Source organism: Rutidosis leptorrhynchoides, chromosome 4 (assembly GCF_046630445.1).
Source record: "Rutidosis leptorrhynchoides isolate AG116_Rl617_1_P2 chromosome 4, CSIRO_AGI_Rlap_v1, whole genome shotgun sequence".
NCBI lineage: Eukaryota > Viridiplantae > Streptophyta > Magnoliopsida > Asterales > Asteraceae > Rutidosis > Rutidosis leptorrhynchoides.
The window spans coordinates 3,968,466-3,992,770 of NC_092336.1; the positions used below are offsets into that span (position 1 = coordinate 3,968,466).

Sequence of the window (24,305 nt, forward strand, 5' to 3'; positions counted from 1 at the left end):
TACAGGTGGTGAACGTACAAAAGGTGATGAACGTCTTGCTCGGTGCATTCACAGAATATCCTATTAGTTTTTAAAAGGAAAGAAAAATTATAATAAGTTATCCAATCAATAGACTTTTCTGATTTTGCCCACGTTTCGAATAGCCAAAAGATGCAGCAGAGGGGCAGGATTCGTTTGGTCTCAATATAATTGAGGACTGTTTGGCTCCAATAACCCGGTCCACGTACAAATCCAACTATTACTACGAACCAGAAAATTTTGATGTCTATTAATTTAACCACTTAAAATAAATTTTTTCGTAATTTTTAGAAATTTAGATAAGAAGTAGAATAAAATTCTAAGTCCTAAAACTAGAATAGCGAGAAATAAGAGAGAAAAAGAGTTCGTCGAAAAAGGTCGAAAAAGAAAAAATGGTTGAAAAATAAAAGGTGACGGAAAAATAAAAGAAACTTATAAAAACTTAAAACTACTTAACTAACCTAACCTTATTACTACAACTAACTTAAAATTATAATCGCAAATTGAAATTACTAATTGGAATGATAATTGATACATAGTAAACGGTCTAAAAATATTAAAGCTTACAAGGAAAAACTAAATCCCAAATGGAAATAACTTAAAAAGAAACTAAAACTTAAAAAGGCGTCGCAAAATTCTAAAGCACCTAAATCTTAGTCTAAAGAAAAAGCACTTAAGGAATTCTACGGCAAAGCCTAAAAATATAGGAGTAAAAATAACTATAGCAAAAACTAAGTTTAAAATTAAATATGAGCTAAAAAATACAAATATTACACTACAACGATTAAAAAGGTACAAAATATAAAAATATACAAAAAGTTGTAAAAAGTACAATTTTTATAAAATATTATTTTTATATTATTTATTTTATAAAACTATTAATTTTACAATTTTATAAAACTAATTTAACTAAAATATATAAATAAAAAGTAAAAGTAAAATTAAAACTAATAATAATAATAATAATAATTAGGTTTTAATAATAATAATTAAAAATACCCGTAATCAATGCTTGATTAGGGTTTTTGTCCGTGTGTCAGAAGGTCTCCGCGAGTCGCGGTGATTAATGAGGAAAACCCCGCGAGTCGCGGGGTTCAGAATTTCAGTTGACAGCTTTGTGTTTTTACGCGTTTTTCTTTATTTTTTTATTTTTTTTTTTATGTTTTCTGTTTTTTAATTTAAATAAACGATTTTAAAATAAAACTTATATTTTTATAAACTAAAATAGAAATAAAGAAACTTATAAAACTTAAATATTTACAAAATCTTAAAAATACATATATTTTTGTTTTTCTTTTTATATTTTTGAATATTTAAAACGTATTTTTACAAAAACGACTTTTAATAAAAGTAACTAAAAATCTTTTTTTTTTTTATATATTAGCGTTGCGCTTCCGGTTTTTAAGATAAATCCCCGGCAGCGGCGCCAAAAATACTTTGATGTCGAACGAGCTGTATATAAAATAGCTTATATTTTACTAGGAAAAACTATTAAATACGATACAATTTTACACAAGATATTTATTTATTTATAGAATGGATATACTTAAACCTTGCTACAACACTTATAGGCAGTGTACCTAATCGTACAGTAGTGTAGTTTTTAGTAAGTCCGGTTCGTTCCACAGGGAAATCTTTAAACAAAGCTCAACGCTATATTAGTTTATTTTTATAAAAATACAAATATATATATAGGTAATATTATTATTATAAAGGGGGGTTTTTACCGTTTAATGACCGGTTTGTCGATTTTAAAACTTTAGTCGCAGTTAAAACCTAATGTAAAATATAAAATAAATACAAGACTTTAAATTAAAGCGTAAAGTAAATAACGATAATGAAATTGCGAATAATAAAAATGCGATAAAATTAAATTGCGATAATTAAAAGTACGATAATTAAAAGTGCGATTAAATAACAATAAAAGTGCGATAATTAGAAGTGCAATTAAATATAAAATAAAGGAAATAAAATATGAAATAAAAGAATTATGCTTATTTAAACTTCCGTAATCATGATGTTTGACGTGTTGATTTTAGTTTTATGCCCATGGGTTAATTGTCCTTTGTCCTGGATTATTCAATATGTCCGTCTGGTTTTTGTCCATAACAGTCCATCAGTCATAAATATAAATTGCAAGTGTCCTTGTCAAATTATTATTATACCCGAAGTTAAATATTCCAACTAATTGGGGATTCGAATTGTAACAAGGTTTTAATACTTTGTTTAATGAATACACCAGGTTATCGACTGCGTGTAAACCAAGGTTTTACCACTTTGTTAACAATTACACCAATTACCCTTGAATGTAATTTCACCCCTGTTTTAATTATTCTAGTGGCTATTAATCCATTCCCGTGTCCGGTTAAATGAACGATTATTCGTACATATAAATACCCCGCCCATCGTGTCCGATCGAGTGTATATGGTAATTTATAGGGACGCCCAATTGTAAATCTTTATATTAACATTAACAAACTTTCATTTAGTTAAACAAATATAAAGCCCATTAATAGCCCATAGTCTAGTTTCCACAAGTGTCGTTCTTTTGTCCAAACCCCAATTATGGTACAAAGCCCAATTACCCAATTTTAGTAATTAGCCCAACATCATGATTACTTCGTTTTAAATAAGCATAATAATAACTTAGCTACGAGACATTAATATAAAAAGGTTGAACATAACTTACAATGATTAAAAATAGCGTAGCGTTACACGGACAGAATTTCGACTTACACCCTTACAACATTCGCTAACATACCCTTATTATTAGAATTATAATTAAAATTAAAATATAAATTATAAATATAAATATATTTACGTATGAAGAGGAAGAGAAAAAAGATGATATATTTTGATCAGAATTCGGTTGGCTTTATAGCCAGAGTTGAAAATTGGGGCTCCGCGACTCGCGGCAAAATGCCCTTCAAACTCCGCGAGTCGCGGAGACATATTTACAGCTCACACCCTTGGAGTTTCTTGCTGCCGACGGTTTTTAATATATATATATAATATATATATAATTAATATAATTAATTATATATTATATTATATTTATATACATAGTTAACTTGTAATTTTTAGTCCGTTGCGTCGAGCGTTAAGAGTTGACTCTGGTCCCGGTTCCGGATTTCCGAACGTCCTCGCGTACAATTTAATATCTTGTACTTTGCGTTTTGAATCTTGTACTCTTGTGATTTCGAGACGTTTCTTATCAATAATTGGAACCTTTTTGATTGTCTTTTGTTCTTTTGAGCTTTTTGGTCGTTTGCGTCTTCAAATCGTCGAATCTGTCTTTTGTCTTCACCTTTTATTATTTAAACGAATATCACTTGTAAATAGAACAATTGCAACTAAAAGCTTGTCTTTCTTGAGGAATAATGCTATGAAATATATGTTCGTTTTTAGCATTATCATAAAACCATAGCAATTTGATTCACTCAAAACGGATTTAAAATGAAGAAGTTATGGGTAAAACAAGATTGGATAATTTTTCTCATTTTAGCTACGTGAAAATTGGTAACAAATCTATTCCAACAATAACTTAATCAACTTGTATTGTATATTATGCAATCTTGAGATACCATAGACACGTATACAATGTTTCGACCTATCATGTCGACACATCTATATATATTTCGGAACAACCATAGACACTCTATATGTGAATGTTGGAGTTAGCTATACAGGGTTGAGGTTGATTCCAAAATATATATAGTTTGAGTTGTGATCAATACTGAGATATGTATACACTGGGTCATGGATTGATTCAAGATAATATTTATCGATTTATTTCTGTACATCTAACTGTGGACAACTAGTTGTAGGTTACTAACGAGGACAGCTGACTTAATAAACTTAAAACATCAAAATATATTAAAAGTGTTGTAAATATATTTTGAACATACTTTGATATATATGTATATATTGTTATAGGTTTGTGAATCAACCAGTGGCCAAGTCTTACTTCCCGACGAAGTAAAAATCTGTGAAAGTGAGTTATAGTCCCACTTTTAAAAATCTAATATTTTTGGGATGAGAATACATGCAGGTTTTATAAATGATTTACAAAATAGACACAAGTACGTGAAACTACATTCTATGGTTAAATTATCGAAATCGAATATGCCCCTTTTTATTAAGTCTGGTAATCTAAGAATTAGGGAACAGACACCCTAATTGACGCGAATCCTAAAGATAGATCTATTGGGCCTAACAAACTCCATCCAAAGTACCGGATGCTTTAGTACTTCAAAATTTATATCATATCCGAAGGGTGTCCCGGAATGATGGGGATATTCTTATATATGCATCTTGTTAATGTCGGTTACCAGGTGTTCACCATATGAATGATTTTTATCTCTATGTATGGGATGTGTATTGAAATATGAAATCTTGTGGTCTATTGTTACGATTTGATATATATAGGTTAAACCTATAACTCACCAACATTTTTGTTGACGTTTAAAGCATGTTTATTCTCAGGTGAATACTAAGAGCTTCCGCTGTTACATACTAATATAAGGACAAGATTTGGATTCCATGTTTGTATGATATTGTGTAAAAACTGCATTCAAGAAACTGATTTCGATGTAACATATTTGTATTGTAAACCATTATGTAATGGTCGTGTGTAAACAGGATATTTTAGATTATCATTATTTGATAATCTACGTAAAGCTTTTTAAACCTTTATTTATGAAATAAAGGTTATGGTTTGTTTTAAAAATGAATGCAGTCTTTGAAAAATGTCTCATATAGAGGTCAAAACCTCGCAACGAAATCAATTAATATGGAACGTTTTTAATCAATAAGAACGGGACATTTCATTAGGATGTGCCGGACTATCCTGAATTTTTTTGTTTAAGAAAAAGGAGGTAAAATCTGCAAGTATATAACTAAAAGGACGCTTCTCGAAGGTGAATAAGACTTGCTTCAAATACATATAGTAGAAAACCTTCAGGATTGACGAGGAAGTTTTCATTTCGATTTATTTAAAAGGAGAAAAATATATAAGACTGCTTCACATTCTTCACAGTTATGATAACTCATAAGGAGAGCTACTCAGCGATTCCTCACTCTAAATCGAGTGACATGAAATGTGTAACTTCCAATTAAATCCCATTTTTTCGGTATGGTGCTCCGCAATTAAGGAGCGAGAAAACAAAGTGGTTTTGTGGGTTGTGTTGATGTCAGAATTTGAACCTGTATAAAAATGGCGACCCACCGCGTCGGGCTATAAGATAAGATACAATTGTTGTACTACTTGACTGGTGCTGGGGTTTCAAACTAAAGTACCACATCAGAAATTGAAAGAAACGAATGTATGCATATGAACTTAGGGAAACCTTACTCTATCACTAATTAGTTTTAGAGTACTACATAATTCATGGGCTTATATGTAGCACATGTTTTTTGGCTAAAGCGGTCATATCTAATAGTATCACAACTACAGTTGTGGCCCGGGTGTGGATGATATAGTGGCGCACCCCTAGATTAGCGCACATAGTTGCGCTCCTCTCGAGAAAGCTTACCATGAGTTGATCCCTTGTATCGAAAGTCTACATGATTGGCCAACAAGTCAGGGTGAGAGTTTCGAGCGGCACAACGGTATCGAAGACTTGATTATTGATATATCGATTGGTTCGACGCCTATTCAAATAGGAGCTGACATCTTTTGGTAATACATATATACATTATGCTATTGTAGCACCCATACTTAAAAATAATCGAAACGATGACTCACATTTGTTGTATCTTACGAGTCAGCATAAAAAAAATGTAAGATCACTTTTTAAAAATTATGAGTTACCGGTACTGGAAAAAAACAAGGGACGTATTTGATAATATTATGTTATGCAAAATAAAATGGAGAAAATAAATGAGGGTTGTAATCTTTTATTCACATTAAATAGAAACATATAGTTACAGATTACATGCATCGTGCGCTGAAAAGTAGCTCACCAACACTACCCACTCAACAGCTAAATTCCCAACGTTATTCTCATTAATACTCGATCATCAATTTACCAAATCAAAGCTAACTAATTGATTAATAAAACTAACATATAAGGAGTACTAACTACTAATCAAATTAATTAAACCAAACACTATTGTGACCATGCACATTATTATAGTAATATAACCGATTACACCAGCAATCACTCCCTTAATCGGTCAATCATAGTAAAGCTGATTCCTCCTCGACAATTTGATTCCGTTTCCCACGTAGGACACTCGTTGTCGAAATGGCCAAATTCACCACACTTGAAACATCTAACGCGGTTATTGTCCCAGACACGTTCATTTACATCTTGACTTTTTACAGACCCACAACCTTTACCCCGGCCACGTTTAACGCAACCACGATTTGAACCGCCATTACCACAATTATTACACTGGTGTGTTCTCTCTTGACTAGCCAACAACAAACCACCTTGAATGTCCTCCATCTTCTCGGTTCCTTTAATACGTTCTTCATATGTCTTCAATCTCCCAACGACTTCATCAAACAAAATTGTGTCCAACTCAAAACATTGCTCTATAGACGCCACAATTTGAAGAAAAGGCATAAGCATAGAATCAAACAACTTTTCACCAAATCCACCTCTTCAAGCTCATATCCAAGACTCCTTGTTTTTTATGCCAAATCGGTCAGTTTTGTAGAAAAATCGTCAATTGATTCTTCATCCTTTATAAACAAACTTTCAAGCTTTCTTTTTAAAGTTGCAAGACGGGCCGATCTCACCCGATCCACCCCCAAGTAATGCGCTTTCAAACCGCCCCACACTTTTTTTGGATCGGTATAACCCGCCATTTGCAACACCAGCTCTTCTGGTATTGCTTAAAATAAGAAAGCAAGTGCTTGCTTTGATTTCTTTGAATCCAATTCTGCACCCGACATCCTTGGTTCCACCGCTTCCCATATACCATAAGCATCCATAATCACCTTCAATTTGACCGTCCACGCCGGATAATTTGCCCGGGTTAATACTGGAATTGATATGATGTGGAGCCAACTTCTTTAGACGTTACCAATGCCATTTTTTATTGTAGTGACAGCTGCACCTTACTTGATCATATTTGTTCAAATAAACTTTCACACCGCTCAAGAAAACAAGCCAACCATGCTATAACGTTTTATATCGGTTAATCTCTTTTCACGAACAAATTTAATCAAGATAAAGCTTCAACCTAGCTCTTGATACCAAGTCTGGGATCACTCTTTTATAATTCTGAGTTACCGGTACTGACAAAAAGAATAACTGACGTATTTGATAATATTATGATATTCAAAATAAAATGGAGAAAATATAAATGAAAGTTGTAATCTTTTATTCACATTAAAGTTGAAATATATAGTCACAAATTACATGCATCGTGCGCTGAAAAGTAGCTCACCATCACTACCCACTCAACAGATAAATTCCCAACGTTATTCTCCCTAATACTAACCAATTTACGGAATCAAAGCTAACTGATTAATAAAACTACCATATAATTGAAAGTTTCCAGCCTACAATCTAGAAGCTCACCTTCTAGATGTTCAAAGTAGCCTTCTTTGAACGCCATGTAGAAGAAGCAAAGATGAACACGATGACGGCCGCCCACCATCTCCGTTCACACCATTCCACCGCCATAGAATTTTTACTATAAATAGAGGTGCAAACCTCAATTGTAAATCATCCCAAATCACTCAGAGAAGTGTAATCACAACCTAGATAGTGTGTGTGAGTTTTGAGAGTTTTTTTTTAAGAGTTTTGTAATACTCTGTAAATATATTCTTGTGAGTAATAGAGTTGTTTTTCTCTCAAATTTGTATCTCCCAACGTCCAGGCGATCCCCTCTTCCTAACAAGTGGTATCAGAGCTTGGTTAGAGACGTTGGTTGAGTTTTTGGGTCTTCTGAAGTTTTCCCAAAATTCAATTTTGAGTGTACCATTGGATTCGTCTCGTCGAACCGAGTCCAACGCAAAAAACGGCGACTTAAACGGAGTTATAACGAGCCCAGAAAACGCGGTCAATGTTTGGTCAACTCGCCGGAATCTCGCCGGAGAAGACGACCGGTGCCGGAATTTTCGCCGGAGAAGACGATCACTGTAGCAATTCACTGTACCAGCTGGCGGCACTGTAGCAAGTCACTGTAGCAGTACTGTAGCAATTCTAAAATTTTACAATTTGGTCCCTGAAATTTTCAGAATTTCATTTTTGGTCCCTGAAGTTTATAAAAATTATAATTTTGCCCCGTAAGTGGAATTTAAGCCGCGAAGTGTCTATTCCACCATTTTCAACCGTTCCGAACCTAACGGTGATCTCTGTTTTCTACAATTCAACCCCGTTTGTGTTAAAAAAAATTATTTGTAAGGTGATAATGTCCACAGAAGAGTCAACATCATCTTCCGGAGCTATGATTATGCTCACAGCCACAAACTACACGCTGTGGAAACCTCGGATGGAAGATCTCCTCAGCTGTAAGGATTTGTTCGATCCTATTGAATTGAAGGGTATAAACCCTGATTCTGCCAAAGAGAAAGAGTGGAAGAAATCAAACCGAAAAAACTATTGGTCAGATCCGTCAATGGATTGATCATAGTGTCTTCCACCATGTTGCACAAGAGACAGACGCATATGTCCTCTGGAAAAAGTTGGAGGACATGTATCAGGCCAAGACTGCTCGGAATAAAGCCCTGCTGATGAGGCGTTTAGTAAACATGAAGCTCAAAAGTGGAACTTCAGTTGCCGAACATACCAGTGAGTTCCAGAGCTTGGTCAACCAGTTATCTTCTGTAGAGATGCCGCTTGGCAATGAAGTTCAGGCGCTACTGTTACTTAGTTCCCTTCCCGATAGTTGGGAAACGCTGGTAGTAACACTCAGTAACTCAGCCCCGAATGGCAAACTTACCATGTCAATGGTTAAGGATGCCCTATTCAGTGAAGAGGCAAGGAGAAAGGACATGGGCACAGATCAGACCCATGCCTTTGTCACAGAGAATCAGGGGAGACAGCGAATGAGTAGCAAAAATAAATGTAGAGGCAGAAGCAAGAGCAGGGGCAGGTCAGCTGATGGCAGAAAACCAACATATAAATGCCATCATTGTGGATTAGAGGGACATATGAAAAAGAACTGCTATAGATTGAAAGAGGAACAAGGTCAAAGTAGTTCACAGCTGAAGAATAAGGGTGGAGAAACATTAGTTGCTATCACAGGTGATGCAGCTTACTGTTCAACCCATGATGAGACATGCCTTCACGTCTCACGAGAAGACACAGAATGGGTGGTAGATACTGCAGCTTCCTACCACGTGACTCCATACAAGGAATACTTCACAACATACAAAGCTGGTGACTTTGGAGCTGTGATGATGGGAAATTCCAGTTCCGCTGAGATTGTAGGAATTGGTGATGTCAAGATAAAGACAAGTTCCGGGAGCATAATCACTTTGAAGGATGTCCGCCATGTGCCAGATCTTCGGCTGAATTTACTCTCTGGGGTAGCTCTCGATAAACAGGGCTATGATAGTCATTTCAGTAGAGGCACGTGGAAATTGTCAAGAGGCGCTATGATAGTCGCTCGAGGACATATTTGTGGCACACTGTACAAGACTCATGTGAAGATCTGCACAGACAGTATTAATGTTGCAGAAAAGGAGGCTTTACAAAATTTATGGCACCAGAGACTCGGTCACATGAGTGAGAAAGGGTTGTCTACCCTAATAAAGAAGGAGCTTATCAATGTAGACAAGGACGCTGCACTAGATCCTTGCAATTATTGTCTGTTTGGTAAGCAGCATAGAGTCTCATTTAATTCCTCTTCAACGAAAAAATCGGAGTTACTCAGTCTGGTACACTCTGATGTTTGCGATCCCTTGGAGGTTGAATCAATTGGCGGCAATCGATACTTTCTGACGTTTATCGATGATACTTCTCGAAAGGTGTGGGTATATTTCTTACGGACGAAGGACCAGGTGTTCGATTACTTCAAACAGTTCCATGTCATGGTAGAACGTGAGACAGGAAAGAAGTTAAAGTGTCTTCGATCTGACAACGGCGGTGAATACTCTTCCAGGCAGTTCGATGCCTATTGCAGATCATATGTCATCCGACATGAGAAGACAGTTCCACGTACCCCTCAACACAATGGTATAGCAGAAAGAATGAACCGAACAATCATGGAACGTGTTCGGAGCATGCTCAGTATGGCTAGTCTGCCAAAGCCATTCTGGGGAGAAGCAGTCAGAGCCGCATGTTACTTGATCAACCGATCTCCATCAGTACCACTGAATTTTGAAGTTCCGGAGAAACTTTGGTCTGGAAAGGATCCATCATACTCTCACTTAAGAGTATTTGGATGTTTGGAGTACGCACATGTATCCAAGGAGCTCAGGCAGAAGCTGAATGCAAGGACCACTCCATGCATATTCATAGGCTATGGAGATGAAGAATTTGGATACAGATTATGGGATCCAAAGGAGAAAAAGGTGATCAGAAGTAGGGACGTAGTGTTCCATGAAAGCCAGAAAATAGAAGATATTGAAAAGCCCACAATATCTCAGAAGACAAATGTTGCTGCTCAGGTGCCAGAGGCAACAACGGAATCATTCATGACAAATGAATTTTCAGTGCAGGAAGAAATTCCAGAAGTAGAAGATAATGAGGAAAATGACGGTGCTGAGCAGGGGGAGCCACAACCCCATCTGCCAGACGTTCCAGCACCATCACAAGGTCAAGATGATGGTGGATCTCCTCAGAATGTTCCAGAAGTTCGTAGATCTGAACGAGGTCGAATTCCATCGAGTAGATATCCAGAATCCGAGTACCTTCTACTTACTGAAGATGGAGAACCGGAGAGTTTTCATGAAGCAGTAACTCATAAGGATAAAGAAAAATGGTTGCTCGCAATGCAGGATGAGATGGATTCTCTGCAGAAAAATCAAACTTATGATATTGTAGAACTTCCACGCGGGAAGAAGGCACTGAAAAATAAATGGGTGTTCAAGCTGAAAAAGGATGGTAGTGGAAAAGTGGTGAAATACAAAGCACGACTTGTAGTCAAAGGATTCCAACAGAAGAAAGGGATTGATTTTGACGAGATATTTTCACCAGTAGTCAAGATGACTTCAATTAGAGTCATACTTGGATTGGTCGCAAGTATGAACTTAGAGCTTGAACAGATGGATGTAAAGACAGCTTTTCTTCATGGAGATTTACATGAAGAAATTTACATGGAGCAGCCGAAAGGTTTTGAGGTTTCAGGAGATAACCTCGTATGCAAGCTGAAGAAAAGTTTATATGGTTTGAAGCAGGCACCTAGGCAGTGGTACAAGAAGTTTGACTCGTGCATGGTGAGTCAAGGGTACAAGAAAACTGCAGCAGATGAGTGTGTCTACATTCATAAGTTTTCTGGAGGAGATTTCGTTGCTCTTCTACTATATGTAGACGATATTTTGATTGTAGGGAAAGATGCAACGAAGATCAACCAACTGAAGAAGGAACTCTCTAAGTCTTTTGACATGAAAGACTTAAGACAGGCTCAACAGATTTTGGGAATGCATATAACCCGAGACAGAAAGAATAAAAGGTTATGGCTATCTCAGGAGAAGTATATTGAACGAGTGCTTTCACGTTTCAATAAGAACAATGCCAAACCTGTTAGCATTCCATTAGCCAACCATTTCAAGTTAAGCAAGAGTTCTTGTCCCTCATCCAAGGAAGAGATCGGGGAGATGTCTTCAGTACCATATTCTTCAGCAGTTGAAAGTTTGATGTATGCGATGGTGTGTACAAGGCCCGATATTGCTCATGCAGTGGGAACAGTGAGTCGTTTTCTCTCCAACCCCGGGAAAGAGCATTGGAATGCAGTAAAATGGATTCTCAGATATCTTAAAGGTACAAAGAATCTATGTCTTTGTTACGGGGGAGCTGATCCAATCTTGGAAGGCTATACAGATGCGGATATGGCCGGAGATCCTGATAGTAGGAAATCTACTTCAGGATTCATTTACACTTTTGCAGGGGGAGCTGTTTCATGGCAGTCAAGACTACAGAAGTGTGTTGCATTATCCACAACTGAAGAAGAGTATATTGCTGCCGCAGAAGCTGGAAAAGAAATGTTGTGGTTAAAGCGTTATCTCCAAGAATTTGGAATCAAGCAAAAGGATTACAAGGTACATTGTGACAGTCAGAGTGCTCTAGATTTGAGCAAGAACTCCATGTACCATTCCCGTACAAAACATATTGATATTCGCTATCATTGGATACGCGAGGTAATTGATCGACAACTGTTGAGACTAGTGAAGATCCATACAAAGGAGAATCCTGCGGATATGTTAACAAAGGTGGTGACTTGAGAGAAGTTGGAGTTATGCAGAGACATAACTGGAATGTTCGTGGATTCGGCTGGAGGGGGAGAATTGAAAGTTTCCAGCCTACAATCTAGAAGCTCACCTTCTAGATGTTCAAAGTAGCCTTCTTTGAACACCATGTAGAAGAAGCAAAGATGAACACGATGACGGCCGCCCACCATCTCCGTTCACACCATTCCACCGCCATAGAATTTTTACTATAAATAGAGGTGCAAACCTCAATTGTAAATTATCCCAAATCACTCAGAGAAGTGTAATCACAACCTAGATAGTGTGTGTGAGTTTTGAGAGTTTTTTTTTTAAGAGTTTTGTAATACTCTGTAAATCTATTCTTGTGAGTAATAAAGTTGTTTTTCTCTCAAATTTGTATCTCCCAACGTCCAGGCGATCCCCTCTTCCTAACAATAATGAGTACTAACTATAACTACTTGCCAAAATAATTAAACCAAACACTATTGATAGCGTGATCACACACATTATTGTAGTACTCCCTCCGTCCCATATTAACTGTCTCGTTTGACTTTTCAAAGTCTTTTGTCTAATATTTTGATTTTGAATATTTTTCTCTATGCTCTATAATATTTTATAAAATTTATATGAATGAATTCGATTTTAAAATGTGTTTTCATTGGTATAAATTTCAAAAAGTATTATATAACACAAACAAAAATATTTAAAGTCGAAGATGTAGAAGAAAGACTCAACATATAATTATGGGACTGATGGAGTAATAATTTAACCGTTACATCAACATATACAAGTTTTTTTAGTCATGTAACATGTACATATTACAAAACCATATCAAATGACTGTTTGTCAGAACTTGTAATCCTACTTAAAAACCATAAAATAGTAAAGAGACCAATAATAAACAATACATGAATAGGTGAGTGTTTCCCATATATATAATACATATATAATACAAACCATACAACATGCATTAGCAATTAGCACCCATGAGAATGGATACAAGCATGAAAAAACAAAACAGACAAAGAAGCAAGCTAGCCTTTGCTTTACAGATCTCAACATTTGGGTTATCCATCATTCCATCCTTCTTGTCAATGTAGTTGAGAAGAAAAAAAATAAACAAGGCATGTTTTACCTTAAATAAAACCTCAAACATATCAGCAAGAAAAGATACAACTTTAATCATCGTGGGCATTGCGAGATCTTTACATGGTTTTAGTAATGTGTGCTTCGCTTCATATCTCTAGAACGATATCTGAAAATATGTACCAAATCTAATAAATACCATTCCCGAAAATGCATAACTGGAAGAAAAAAAAATATCAACTTTTTGAAGACACACTTACATTCAGAATCAGTTTTGACCCACTTCGTCACAACTTTATTCTCCTCCTCTGTCACTTCCCCTTTCTTATTTGGTCGTCTACCCTCTATGAATTTCCTTGCTGATGACGACTGAGAATGTTGAGGGTTGATCTTGTTCTTAAGCATAGCCCTTAATAGCTGCAGTTATTATTATCAGCATCAGAATTCAAGGAAACAGAACAAACAGATTAAAAAAAAGAATAAATTTTACCCTCTCCATTCTTGTTTCAGGAAGTGGATCACGAAAGCTGTTAGGAATTGTTGGAAACCCTTTGTTGCATACGAACATCTTCTTTAGAAGAAAAGAAATCGATTTTTTCCCAACTGCTTTCTTATCCGTGCAAATGTCTTTGCACCTGCCAAGGATAACTCTAATTGTGCGATCGATATCTTCATCTTTTTCATTGACTTGGGTACTGACAGTGACAGAAAGTCTACGGTCAACCTCCAAGGTTGATGGGCAATTTAGGAATCTATCCAATGGAAGATCAGCAGGGATCTCTTGTTTCTTGGACAGGAGCTGTGTTAACTCTTTCTGTAGATTTTCAATTTCGTCAGGTGTGAATTCAGAAAGATCTGGTGACGATGTTTTTGTGCATTGAGTTTCTTGAATTTCTTCTTCTTGTTTAATTGGTACCTCGTTGTTGCCAAATGTTCCTATTGTCAGTAACCCGTGAGGCCAATCACTAAACTCTTCCTTCCGGGGTTCTTGCTTCGCGTGATCTACAAATTGTACATGTAATTATCAGTACTGAGATTTCAAGTGTAACAGAGAAAAAAAAAAAATGCAAGTGTCTATTTTTATGAATCTGATCAAAGGTTTTTCAAGATCTATAGTTGTTCCATGTTTTCTAAAAGATGTGTCAAAAATACCAATATCATTATCATTTTTTAGTAACCATAAACTAGAAAAACTCATTGTTTACGAATCTTCTTTAGTACCAAGGGCCCATCCATAATTTCATGCTATATTTGTATCCAATTTTCTTATATTATAGACTAGAACTAGAACTAGACGTAGAATCATCAAATTGTGCCTAAAAGACATGAAACAACATGAATTGGAAATACTTAAATGAAAATTTAGACTTCAAATTAACCAATGAGATGATCATAATTCATCCAACGTAACAAAAATCAACCAATTATAATGTTCAGAAACAGAACTGCTACTTACGAGCAGAGCAAGCAGCATTCAAGTTTGTATGTCTTTGTCCACCATTGAATTTGTTTTGCATCCAATTAAAAAACTGGAATAACACCAAAATAACACAACTTCAGTATTCAATCCAAAACAAGCATATAATATAATAAAAGTGCAAATGAAAACCTACATTAATTAAGCATCGTATCTCACCTTCATTATGGCTGTGATTATAATGCAACGAGATGTGCAACAGACGATGATTTGTGGTGATGATGGAGAATGATGGCAGGAGGAGGTGGTGGATGGATGGTTGTTAAACCCCGAAATTAATGGGTATGAACAAGTCTTGAAATACTAGAATGGAAGCAGATCCCAGAAGCCAATTAGAGTTCAGCTTTTTGTAACTAATAATTATATTTTTAATAAAGATTTGGGGGAAAGTAGACTATGAGGCTTCAAGTTCCCAAAACAAGTATGAATTCTTGTCTACATCCAACTATCCCATTTTATGTGCCTTCTCTTTCATTTTTATTTTTATTTTAATAAAAAAAAAAAAATTGGGATTGGGATTTGAATATATTTGTTCTCATGCATGAAAACATTCTTCCATTAAAATAATCCATGCATGTTTCCTCGTAATAATGCATGCCAAACAATGTCGAGTGCAAGGTGTTGAAGATGTAAACGTGTCATTATTTTACACCGTTGGATCAATGTTGATGCAACAATTCAGATATATGGGTTTATGTGCTATGATTTCTTGATTTCCATTGGTCAAATATGAATCTAAACGAACCAAACAAAGTCTCGAGATTTTTTCTTTGACTAACGATGAGTAACTTTTTGAATTACGGCGTATTTTATATTTTTAAAATTTGACTAAAATTAAATGTGTCTAAAATATACACTTTGATCTATACTATAGTTTGTGAATCACACGAAGGAGTATCATAAATAAACGAAATACAATACGGAGTATGAGAACAAAAAAATACCTACATATAACAGTTAAATCTACTACCCCAAAAACACATGTTGAAAATTCAAGCTAACGTGGAACTAACTAATGTACTCCGTAGTAATTACTAGTAAAGAGTGGGGACCAAAATTATGTTAACTCGAAGAAACGTACGTTGAGTGGGTAACGTCTAGCAAACAATACTAAGCTCATCCGACCCACGTGTAACTCAACTATTTGGGGGGTCCATTTCACTTAATTTAACCAACTTAATTTCATGCAAGCTTTACAACAACATATATCGCCCAATATACCCTTGCATTCTACTACTATAATAATAATGCATTACACATATATAACACATTACACATTAAACAAACATAAAATACGGAACTTATAGGTTGATTAAATCACTAGTTAAACTAATTAATTCGCACCAAAAAGCTATGGTCACAACTCACCAGTTTACAAGATCAAACAAATCGATGACTGACTTTCTACATTCACGTTCTTTGCTTTTGTTTCCAACTATATATTCTTGAGCTTAAGTCGTACAAAGCCGGATCGATATAGTAGAACTAGACATCAAATATATTTGTGTTCGATGTACACGTTGTCGTTCTAAAAGAAAAAAATTATTATCCATCATTGTACTTGTTCCGGTAGTTATTATCATCTGATCTTCATTCACATGATTAGCATCTATTACCCGCATGTGAAAGTACGTCCAAAAACATCGTTACGACACCAACTTGCAAGGTTAATGTGTTTCTTTACAGATTAATGACTTGGCCTGCTAAAACTTTAATTTTGCATTGTAAAAGTTTTTTGTTGTTAACAGGAAACTTTATCATAAACTTAATCCCAATAAAATTAATTACGAGTAATATTTAGTATATATAATAGCTTTAGGTAATCTTGCTCATAATTAATCACATGATTGAAATACTTTGGTTACCAGAGGATTATAGTATATATCTTTTACTGAAAGGGTATTGGTTAATTAGAATATTAGTGCATGCAATGGATTATAGGAAGCCACGTAATTACTACTCCATTAGAAAGGGGACCACTCAACGTCCAGCAGGTTCTTTCTAGAGTTTAATTACCCGTTAATTAATCGGTTATTAAGGACGATGCTTAGAAGTTAACAACATTACTATTACTATTACTCACCTATCGATCGTTCGTTAATTCAAACGAGTGTTATCCCTTCTTCCACATACTTATTCCAATTAATTAATCGCCTATATCTTCCCCTCCTTACGTTCCTTGCTTCCCACTAGATACTATTTACTCTGATATAATACAAACTACCATACAAACAATTTAATCTTGTAATAAGATATTCATTTGTACTCGTGTAAACAAAATTAGGGGAAAAGTGACTTGCTACCTTCGTTTTTAATTAAAACTTGATAACAAACAAACACTCGATTGAGTTCAAGATTTGACTGCCAGAAATGTTCTTGAACCTAAACAATTCTATAGTCGAATATAATCTTTCAAAAATTATCTAACCATTCAAATAATTTCTAACATGTTTTTCAACATATATGTTGTGCTTACTGAAAAGTTATTTAAGTGAACATCTCACAATATGATCAAAATGTCAAGGACTTGATCACTCAAAACATCAAACTGTAGGGATAAATAGTGTAATTTACTCAACATATAAATGCATTTTAATGGCTACAAAACTACAGCTAATCAAGTAGCTAAAGAGAGAGACTTCCTTTTCAACCAACCTTCTCTCTTAAAAAACCCAACCGGAACCTTAATTTTCTTGTGATCTCCGGCGCCGCCAAGTGTTTCTCTTAGATCTCCTCTCTGCCGTCGCCTCTTTTCTTCTCCGATCAGTGACGCAGGTTTGTAGTCCTCTGGTGCTACTCCCTCCGACCACCGGCATCTCGCAGGTGGTTTGGATTTTTCTTGCTTTTCGTTCTTAATAAGGTACTCTCTGTCATTCTTCCTTTTCCAACGTTTTGTGGGTGACACTGTCTTCTCAGGCTACATCTCCGACATCTAGGCGACGAATATGAGCTTTTCTTGCTCGGGTTCTGGGTGTTTCGGGTGTGTTTGGGTTGGATGGTGTTGCTTATTTCGTCTGGTACTCCCTCCTTCCCTCGCCTTCGTGGTGTCTCCTGAAATGTCCCGTTCTTATTGATTAAAAAAGTTCCATATTAATTGATTTCGTTGCGAGGTTTTGACCTCTATATGAGACGTTTTTCAAAGATTGCATTCATTTTTAAAACAAACCATAACCTTTATTTCATAAATAAAGGTTTAAAAAGCTTTACGTAGATTATCAAATAATGATAATCTAAAATATCATGTTTACACACGACCATTACATAATGGTTTACAATACAAATATGTTACATCGAAATCAGTTTCTTGAATGCAGTTTTTACACAATATCATACAAACATGGACTCCAAATCTTGTCCTTATTTTAGTATGCAATAGCGGAAGCTCTTAGTATTCACCTGAGAATAAACATGCTTTAAACGTCAACAAAAATGTTGGTGAGTTATAGGTTTAACCTATATATATCAAATCGTAACAATAGACCACAAGATTTCATATTTCAATACACATCCCATACATAGAGATAAAAATCATTCATATGGTGAACACCTGGTAACCGACATTAACAAAATGCATATATAAGAATATCCCCATCATTCCGGAACACCCTTCGGATATGATATAAATTTCGAAGTACTAAAGCATCCGGTACTTTGGATGGGGTTTGTTAGGCCCAATAGATCTATCTTTAGGATTCGCGTCAATTAGGGTGTCTGTTCCCTAATTCTTAGATTACCAGACTTAATAAAAAGGGGCATATTCGATTTCGATAATTCAACCATAGAATGTAGTTTCACGTACTTGTGTCTATTTTGTAAATCATTTATAAAACCTGCATGAATTCTCATCCCAAAAATATTATATTTTAAAAGTGGGACTATAACTCACTTTCACAGATTTTTACTTCGTCGGGAAGTAAGACTTGGCCACTGATTGATTCACGAACCTATAAAAATATATATATATATATATATATATATATATATATATATATATATATATATATATATATATATATATATATATATATATATATATATATATATATATATATATATCAAAGTATGTTCAAAATATATTTACAACACTTTTAATATATTTTGATGTTTTAAGTTTATTAAGTCAGCTGTCCTCGTTAGTAACCTACAACTAGTTGTCCACAGTTAGATGTACAGAAATAAATCGATAAATATTATCTTGAATCAATCCACGACCCAGTGTATACGTATCTCAGTATTGATCACAACTCAAACTATATATATTTTGGAATCAACCTCAACCCTGTATAGCTAACTCCAACATTCACATATAGAGTGTCTATGGTTGTTCCGAAATATATATAGATGTGTCGACATGATAGGTCGAAACATTGTATACGTGTCTATGGTATCTCAAGATTACATAATATACAATACAAGTTGATTAAGTTATGGTTGGAATAGATTTGTTACCAATTTTCACGTAGCTAAAATGAGAAAAATTATCCAATCTTGTTTTACCCATAACTTCTTCATTTTAAATCCGTTTTGAGTGAATCAAATTGCTATGGTTTCATATTGAACTCTATTTTATGAATCTAAACAGAAAAAGTATAGGTTTATAGTCGGAAAAATAAGTTACAAGTCGTTTTTGTAAAGGTAGTCATTTCAGTCGAAAGAACGACGTCTAGATGACCATTTTAGAAAACATACTTCCACTTTGAGTTTAACCATAATTTTTGGATATAGTTTCATGTTCATAATAAAAATTATTTTCCCATAATAACAACTTTTAAATCAAAGTTTATCATAGTTTTTAATTAACTAACCCAAAACAGCCCGCGGTGTTACTACGACGGCGTAAATCCGGTTTTACGGTGTTTTTCGTGTTTCCAGGTTTTAAATCATTAAGTTAGCATATCATATAGATATAGAACATGTGTTTAGTTGATTTTAAAAATCAAGTTAGAAGGATTAACTTTTATTTGCGAACAAGTTTAGAATTAACTAAACTATGTTCTTAGTGATTACAAGTTTAAACCTTCGAATAAGATAGCTTTATATGTATGAATCGAATGATGTTATGAACATCATTTCTACCTCAAGTTCCTTGGATAAACCTACTGAAAATGAGAAAAATAGATCTAGCTTCAAAGGATCCTTGGATGGCTTGAAAGTTCTTGAAGCAGAATCATGACACGAAAACAATTTCAAGTAAGATTTCCACTCGAAATAAGATTATTATAGTTATAGAAATTGAATTAAAGTTTGAATATGATTATTACCTTGTATTAGAAAGATAACCTACTGTAAGTAACAAAGGTTTCTTGATCTTAGATGATTACTTGGAATGGATTTAGAAAACTTGGAAGTAAACTTGCAATCTTAGAAGTATTCTTGATTTTATGAAACTAGAACTTTTGGAATTTATGAAGAACACTTAGAACTTGAAGATAGAACTTAAGAGAGATCAATTAGATGAAGAAAATTGAAGAATGAAAGTGTTTGTAGGTGTTTTTGGTCGTTGGTGTATGGATTAGATATAAAGGATATGTAATTTTATTTTCATGTAAATAAGTCATGAATGATTACTCATATTTTTGTAATTTTATGAGATATTTCATGCTAGTTGCCAAATGATGGTTCCCACATGTGTTAGGTGACTCACATGGGCTGCTAAGAGCTGATCATTGGAGTGTATATACCAATAGTACATACATCTAAAAGCTGTGTATTGTACGAGTACGAATACGGGTGCATACGAGTAGAATTGTTGATGAAACTGAATGAGGATGTAATTGTAAGCATTTTTGTTAAGTAGAAGTATTTTGATAAGTGTCTTGAAGTCTTTCAAAAGTGTATGAATACATATTAAAACACTACATGTATATACATTTTAACTGATTCGTTAAGTTATCGTTAGTCGTTACATGTAAATGTTGTTTTGAAACCTTTAGGTTAACGATCTTGTTGAATGTTGTTAACCCATTTTTTATTATAACAAATGAGATGTTAAATTGTTATATTATCATGATATTATGATATATAATATATCTTAGTATGATATATATACAGTTAAATGTCGTTACAACGATAATCGTTACATATATGTCTCGTTTCGAAATCATTAAGTTAGTAGTCTTATTTTTACATATGTATTTCATTGTTAATACACTTAATAATATATTTACTTATCATTTAACATAATTAACCAAGTGTATCAATATCTTAATATGATTCATATGTACCTAGTAAGACGTTATAACGATAATCGTTATATATATCGTTTTCGAGTTTCTTAAATTAATAGTCTCATTTTTATGTATATAACTCATTATTAAAATACCTAATGAGATACATACTTATAATAAAATCATGTTAACTATATATATAACCATATATATGTCATCGTATAGTTTTTACAAGTTTTAACGTTCGTAAATCACCGGTCAACTTGGGTGGTCAATTGTCTATATGAAACCTATTTCAATTAATCAAGTCTTAACAAGTTTGATTGCTTAACATGTTGGAAACACTTAATCATGTAAATAACAATTTCATTTAATATATATATAAACATGGAAAAGTTCGGGTCACTACAGTACCTACCCGTTAAATAAATTTCGTCCCAAAATTTTAAGCAGTTGGAGGTGTTGACGTATCTTCTGAAAATAAATGCGGGTATTTTTTCTTCATCTGATCTTCACGCTCCCAGATGAACTCGGGTCCTCTACGAGCATTCCATCGAACCTTAACAATCGGTATCTTGTTTTGTTTAAGTCTCTTAACCTCACGATCCATTATTTCGACGGGTTCTTCAATGAATTGAAGTTTTTCATTGATTTGGATTTCGTCCAACGGAATAGTGAGATCTTCTTTAGCAAAACATTTCTTCAAATTTGAGACGTGGAAAGTGTTATGTACAGCCGCGAGTTGTTGAGGTAGCTCCAGTTGGTAAGCTACTGGTCCGACACGATCTATAATCTTGAATGGTCCAATGTACCTTGGATTTAGTTTCCCCCGTTTACCAAATCGAACAACGCCTTTCCAAGGTGAAACCTTAAGCATGACCATTTCTCCAATTTCAAACTCTATATCTTTTCTTTTACTGTCCGCGTAGCTCTTTTGTCGACTCTGGACGGTTTTCAATCTTTGTTGAATTTGGATGATTTTCTCGGTAGTTTCTTGTATTATCTCCGGACCCGTAATCTGTCTATCCCCCACTTCACTCCAACAAATCAGAGACCTGCACTTTCTACCATAAAGTGCTTCAAACGGCGCCATCTCAATGCTTAAATGGTAGCTGTTGTTGTAGGAAAATTCTGCTAACGGTAGATGTCGATCCCAACTGTTTCCGAAATCAATAACACAAGCTCGTAGCTTGTCTTCAAGCGTTTGTATCGTCCTTTTGCTCTGCCCATCAGTTTGTGGATGATAGGCAGTACTCATGTCTAGACGAGTTCCCAATGCTTGCTGTAATGTCTGCCAGAATCTTGAAATAAATCTGCCATCCCTGTCAGAGATAATAGAGATTGGTATTCCATGTTTGGAGACGACTTCCTTCAAATACAGTTGTGCTAACTTCACCATCTTGTCATCTTCTCTTATTGGCAGGAAGTGTGCTGACTTGGTGAGACGATCAACTATTACCCAAATAGTATCATAACCACTTGCAGTCCTTGGCAATTTAGTAATGAAATCCATGGTAATGTTTTCCCATTTCCATTCCGGGATTTCAGGTTGTTGTAGTAGACCTGATGGTTTCTGATGTTCAGCTTTGACCTTAGAACACGTCAAATTCTCCTACATATTTAGCAATATCGGCTTTCATACCTGGCCACCAAAAATGTTTCTTAAGATCCTTGTACATCTTCCCCGTTCCAGGATGTATTGAGTATCTGGTTTTATGAGCTTCTCTAAGTACCATTTCTCTCATATCTCCAAATTTTGGTACCCAAATTCTTTCAGCCCTATACCGGGTTCCGTCTTCCCGAATATTAAGATGCTTCTCCGATCCTTTGGGTATTTCATCCTTTAAATTTCCCTCTTTTAAAACTCCTTGTTGCGCCTCCTTTATTTGAGTAGTAAGTTTAGTGTGAATCATTATATTCATAGATTTTACTCGAATGGGTTCTCTGTCCTTTCTGCTCAAGGCGTCGGCTACCACATTTGCCTTCCCCGGGTGGTAACGAATCTCAAAGTCGTAATCATTCAACAATTCAATCCACCTACGCTGCCTCATATTCAGTTGTTTCTGATTAAATATGTGTTGAAGACTTTTATGGTCGGTATATATAATACTTTTGACCCCATATAAGTAGTGCCTCCAAGTCTTTAATGCAAAAACAACTGCGCCTAATTCCAAATCATGTGTCGTATAATTTTACTCGTGAATCTTCAATTGTCTAGACGCATAAGCAATCACCTTTGTCCGTTGCATTAATACACAACCGAGACCTTGCTTTGATGCGTCACAATAAATCACAAAATCATCATTCCCTTCAGGAAATGACAATATAGGTGCCGTAGTTAGCTTTTTCTTCAATAATTGAAACGCCTTCTCTTGTTCATCCTTCCATTCAAATTTCTTCCCTTTATGCGTTAATGCAGTCAAGGGTTTTGCTATTTTGGAGAAATCTTGGATGAATCTTCTGTAGTAACCAGCCAATCCTAAAAATTGACGTATATGCTTCGGAGTTTTTGGGGTTTCCCACTTTTCAACGGTTTCGATCTTTGCCGGGTCCACCTGGATACCTTCTTTGTTCACTATGTGACCGAGGAATTGAACTTCTTCCAACCAAAATGCACACTTTGAAAACTTAGCGTACAGTTTTTCTTTCTTCAATACTTCTAGCACTTTTCTCAAATGTTCTTCGTGCTCTTGATCATTCTTTGAGTAAATAAGTATGTCATCGATGAAAACAATGACAAACTTGTCAAGATATGGCCCACACACTCGGTTCATAAGGTCCATGAACACAGCTGGTGCGTTAGTCAATCCAAACGGCATAACCATAAACTCGTAATGACCATAATGCGTCCTAAAAGCAGTTTTTGGAATATCATCCTCCTTTACTCGCATTTGATGATATCCAGAACGTAAATCGATCTTCGAATAAACCGACGAGCCTTGTAGTTGATCAAATAAGTCGTCAATTCTCGGCAGTGGATAACGGTTTTTGATGGTAAGTTTGTTCAACTCTCTGTAGTCAATACACAACCTAAATGTACCATCCTTCTTCTTGACAACCAAAACAGGAGCTCCCCATGGTGATGTGCTTGGTCGAATGAAACCACGTTCTAATAGTTCTTGCAGTTGGCTTTGCAGTTCCTTCATCTTGCTGGGTGCGAGTCTATAAGGAGCACGAGCTATTGGTGCAGCTCCTGGTACAAGATCTATTTGAAATTCAACAGATC

General features: G+C 35.1%; 1 protein-coding gene across 1 annotated transcript; it reads right to left on the bottom strand.

Moving 5' to 3' along the window:
* Nucleotides 1-13,477: 13,477 nt before the first annotated feature.
* On the bottom strand, nt 13,478-15,077 carry LOC139839416 (protein DEEPER ROOTING 1-like). The gene is made up of 5 exons (XM_071829476.1): nt 15,072-15,077; nt 14,892-14,964; nt 13,926-14,437; nt 13,696-13,852; nt 13,478-13,604 (listed from the first exon to the last, which is right to left on the bottom strand). Exons 1-5 carry the CDS (start codon nt 15,075-15,077, stop codon nt 13,585-13,587), a joined length of 768 nt encoding a protein of 255 aa, XP_071685577.1. The 3' UTR covers nt 13,478-13,584.
* Between the last annotated feature and the right edge of the window lie 9,228 nt (nt 15,078-24,305).

Coding starts and splice junctions, on each gene's coding strand:
- LOC139839416 (XM_071829476.1), bottom strand. Junction 14,438..14,891: donor GAATGCTGCTTGCTCTGCTC/GTAAGTAGCAGT, acceptor TACAATTTGTAG/ATCACGCGAAGCAAGAACCC. Junction 13,605..13,695: donor GGTCAAAACTGATTCTGAAT/GTAAGTGTGTCT, acceptor ACATATTTTCAG/ATATCGTTCTAGAGATATGA.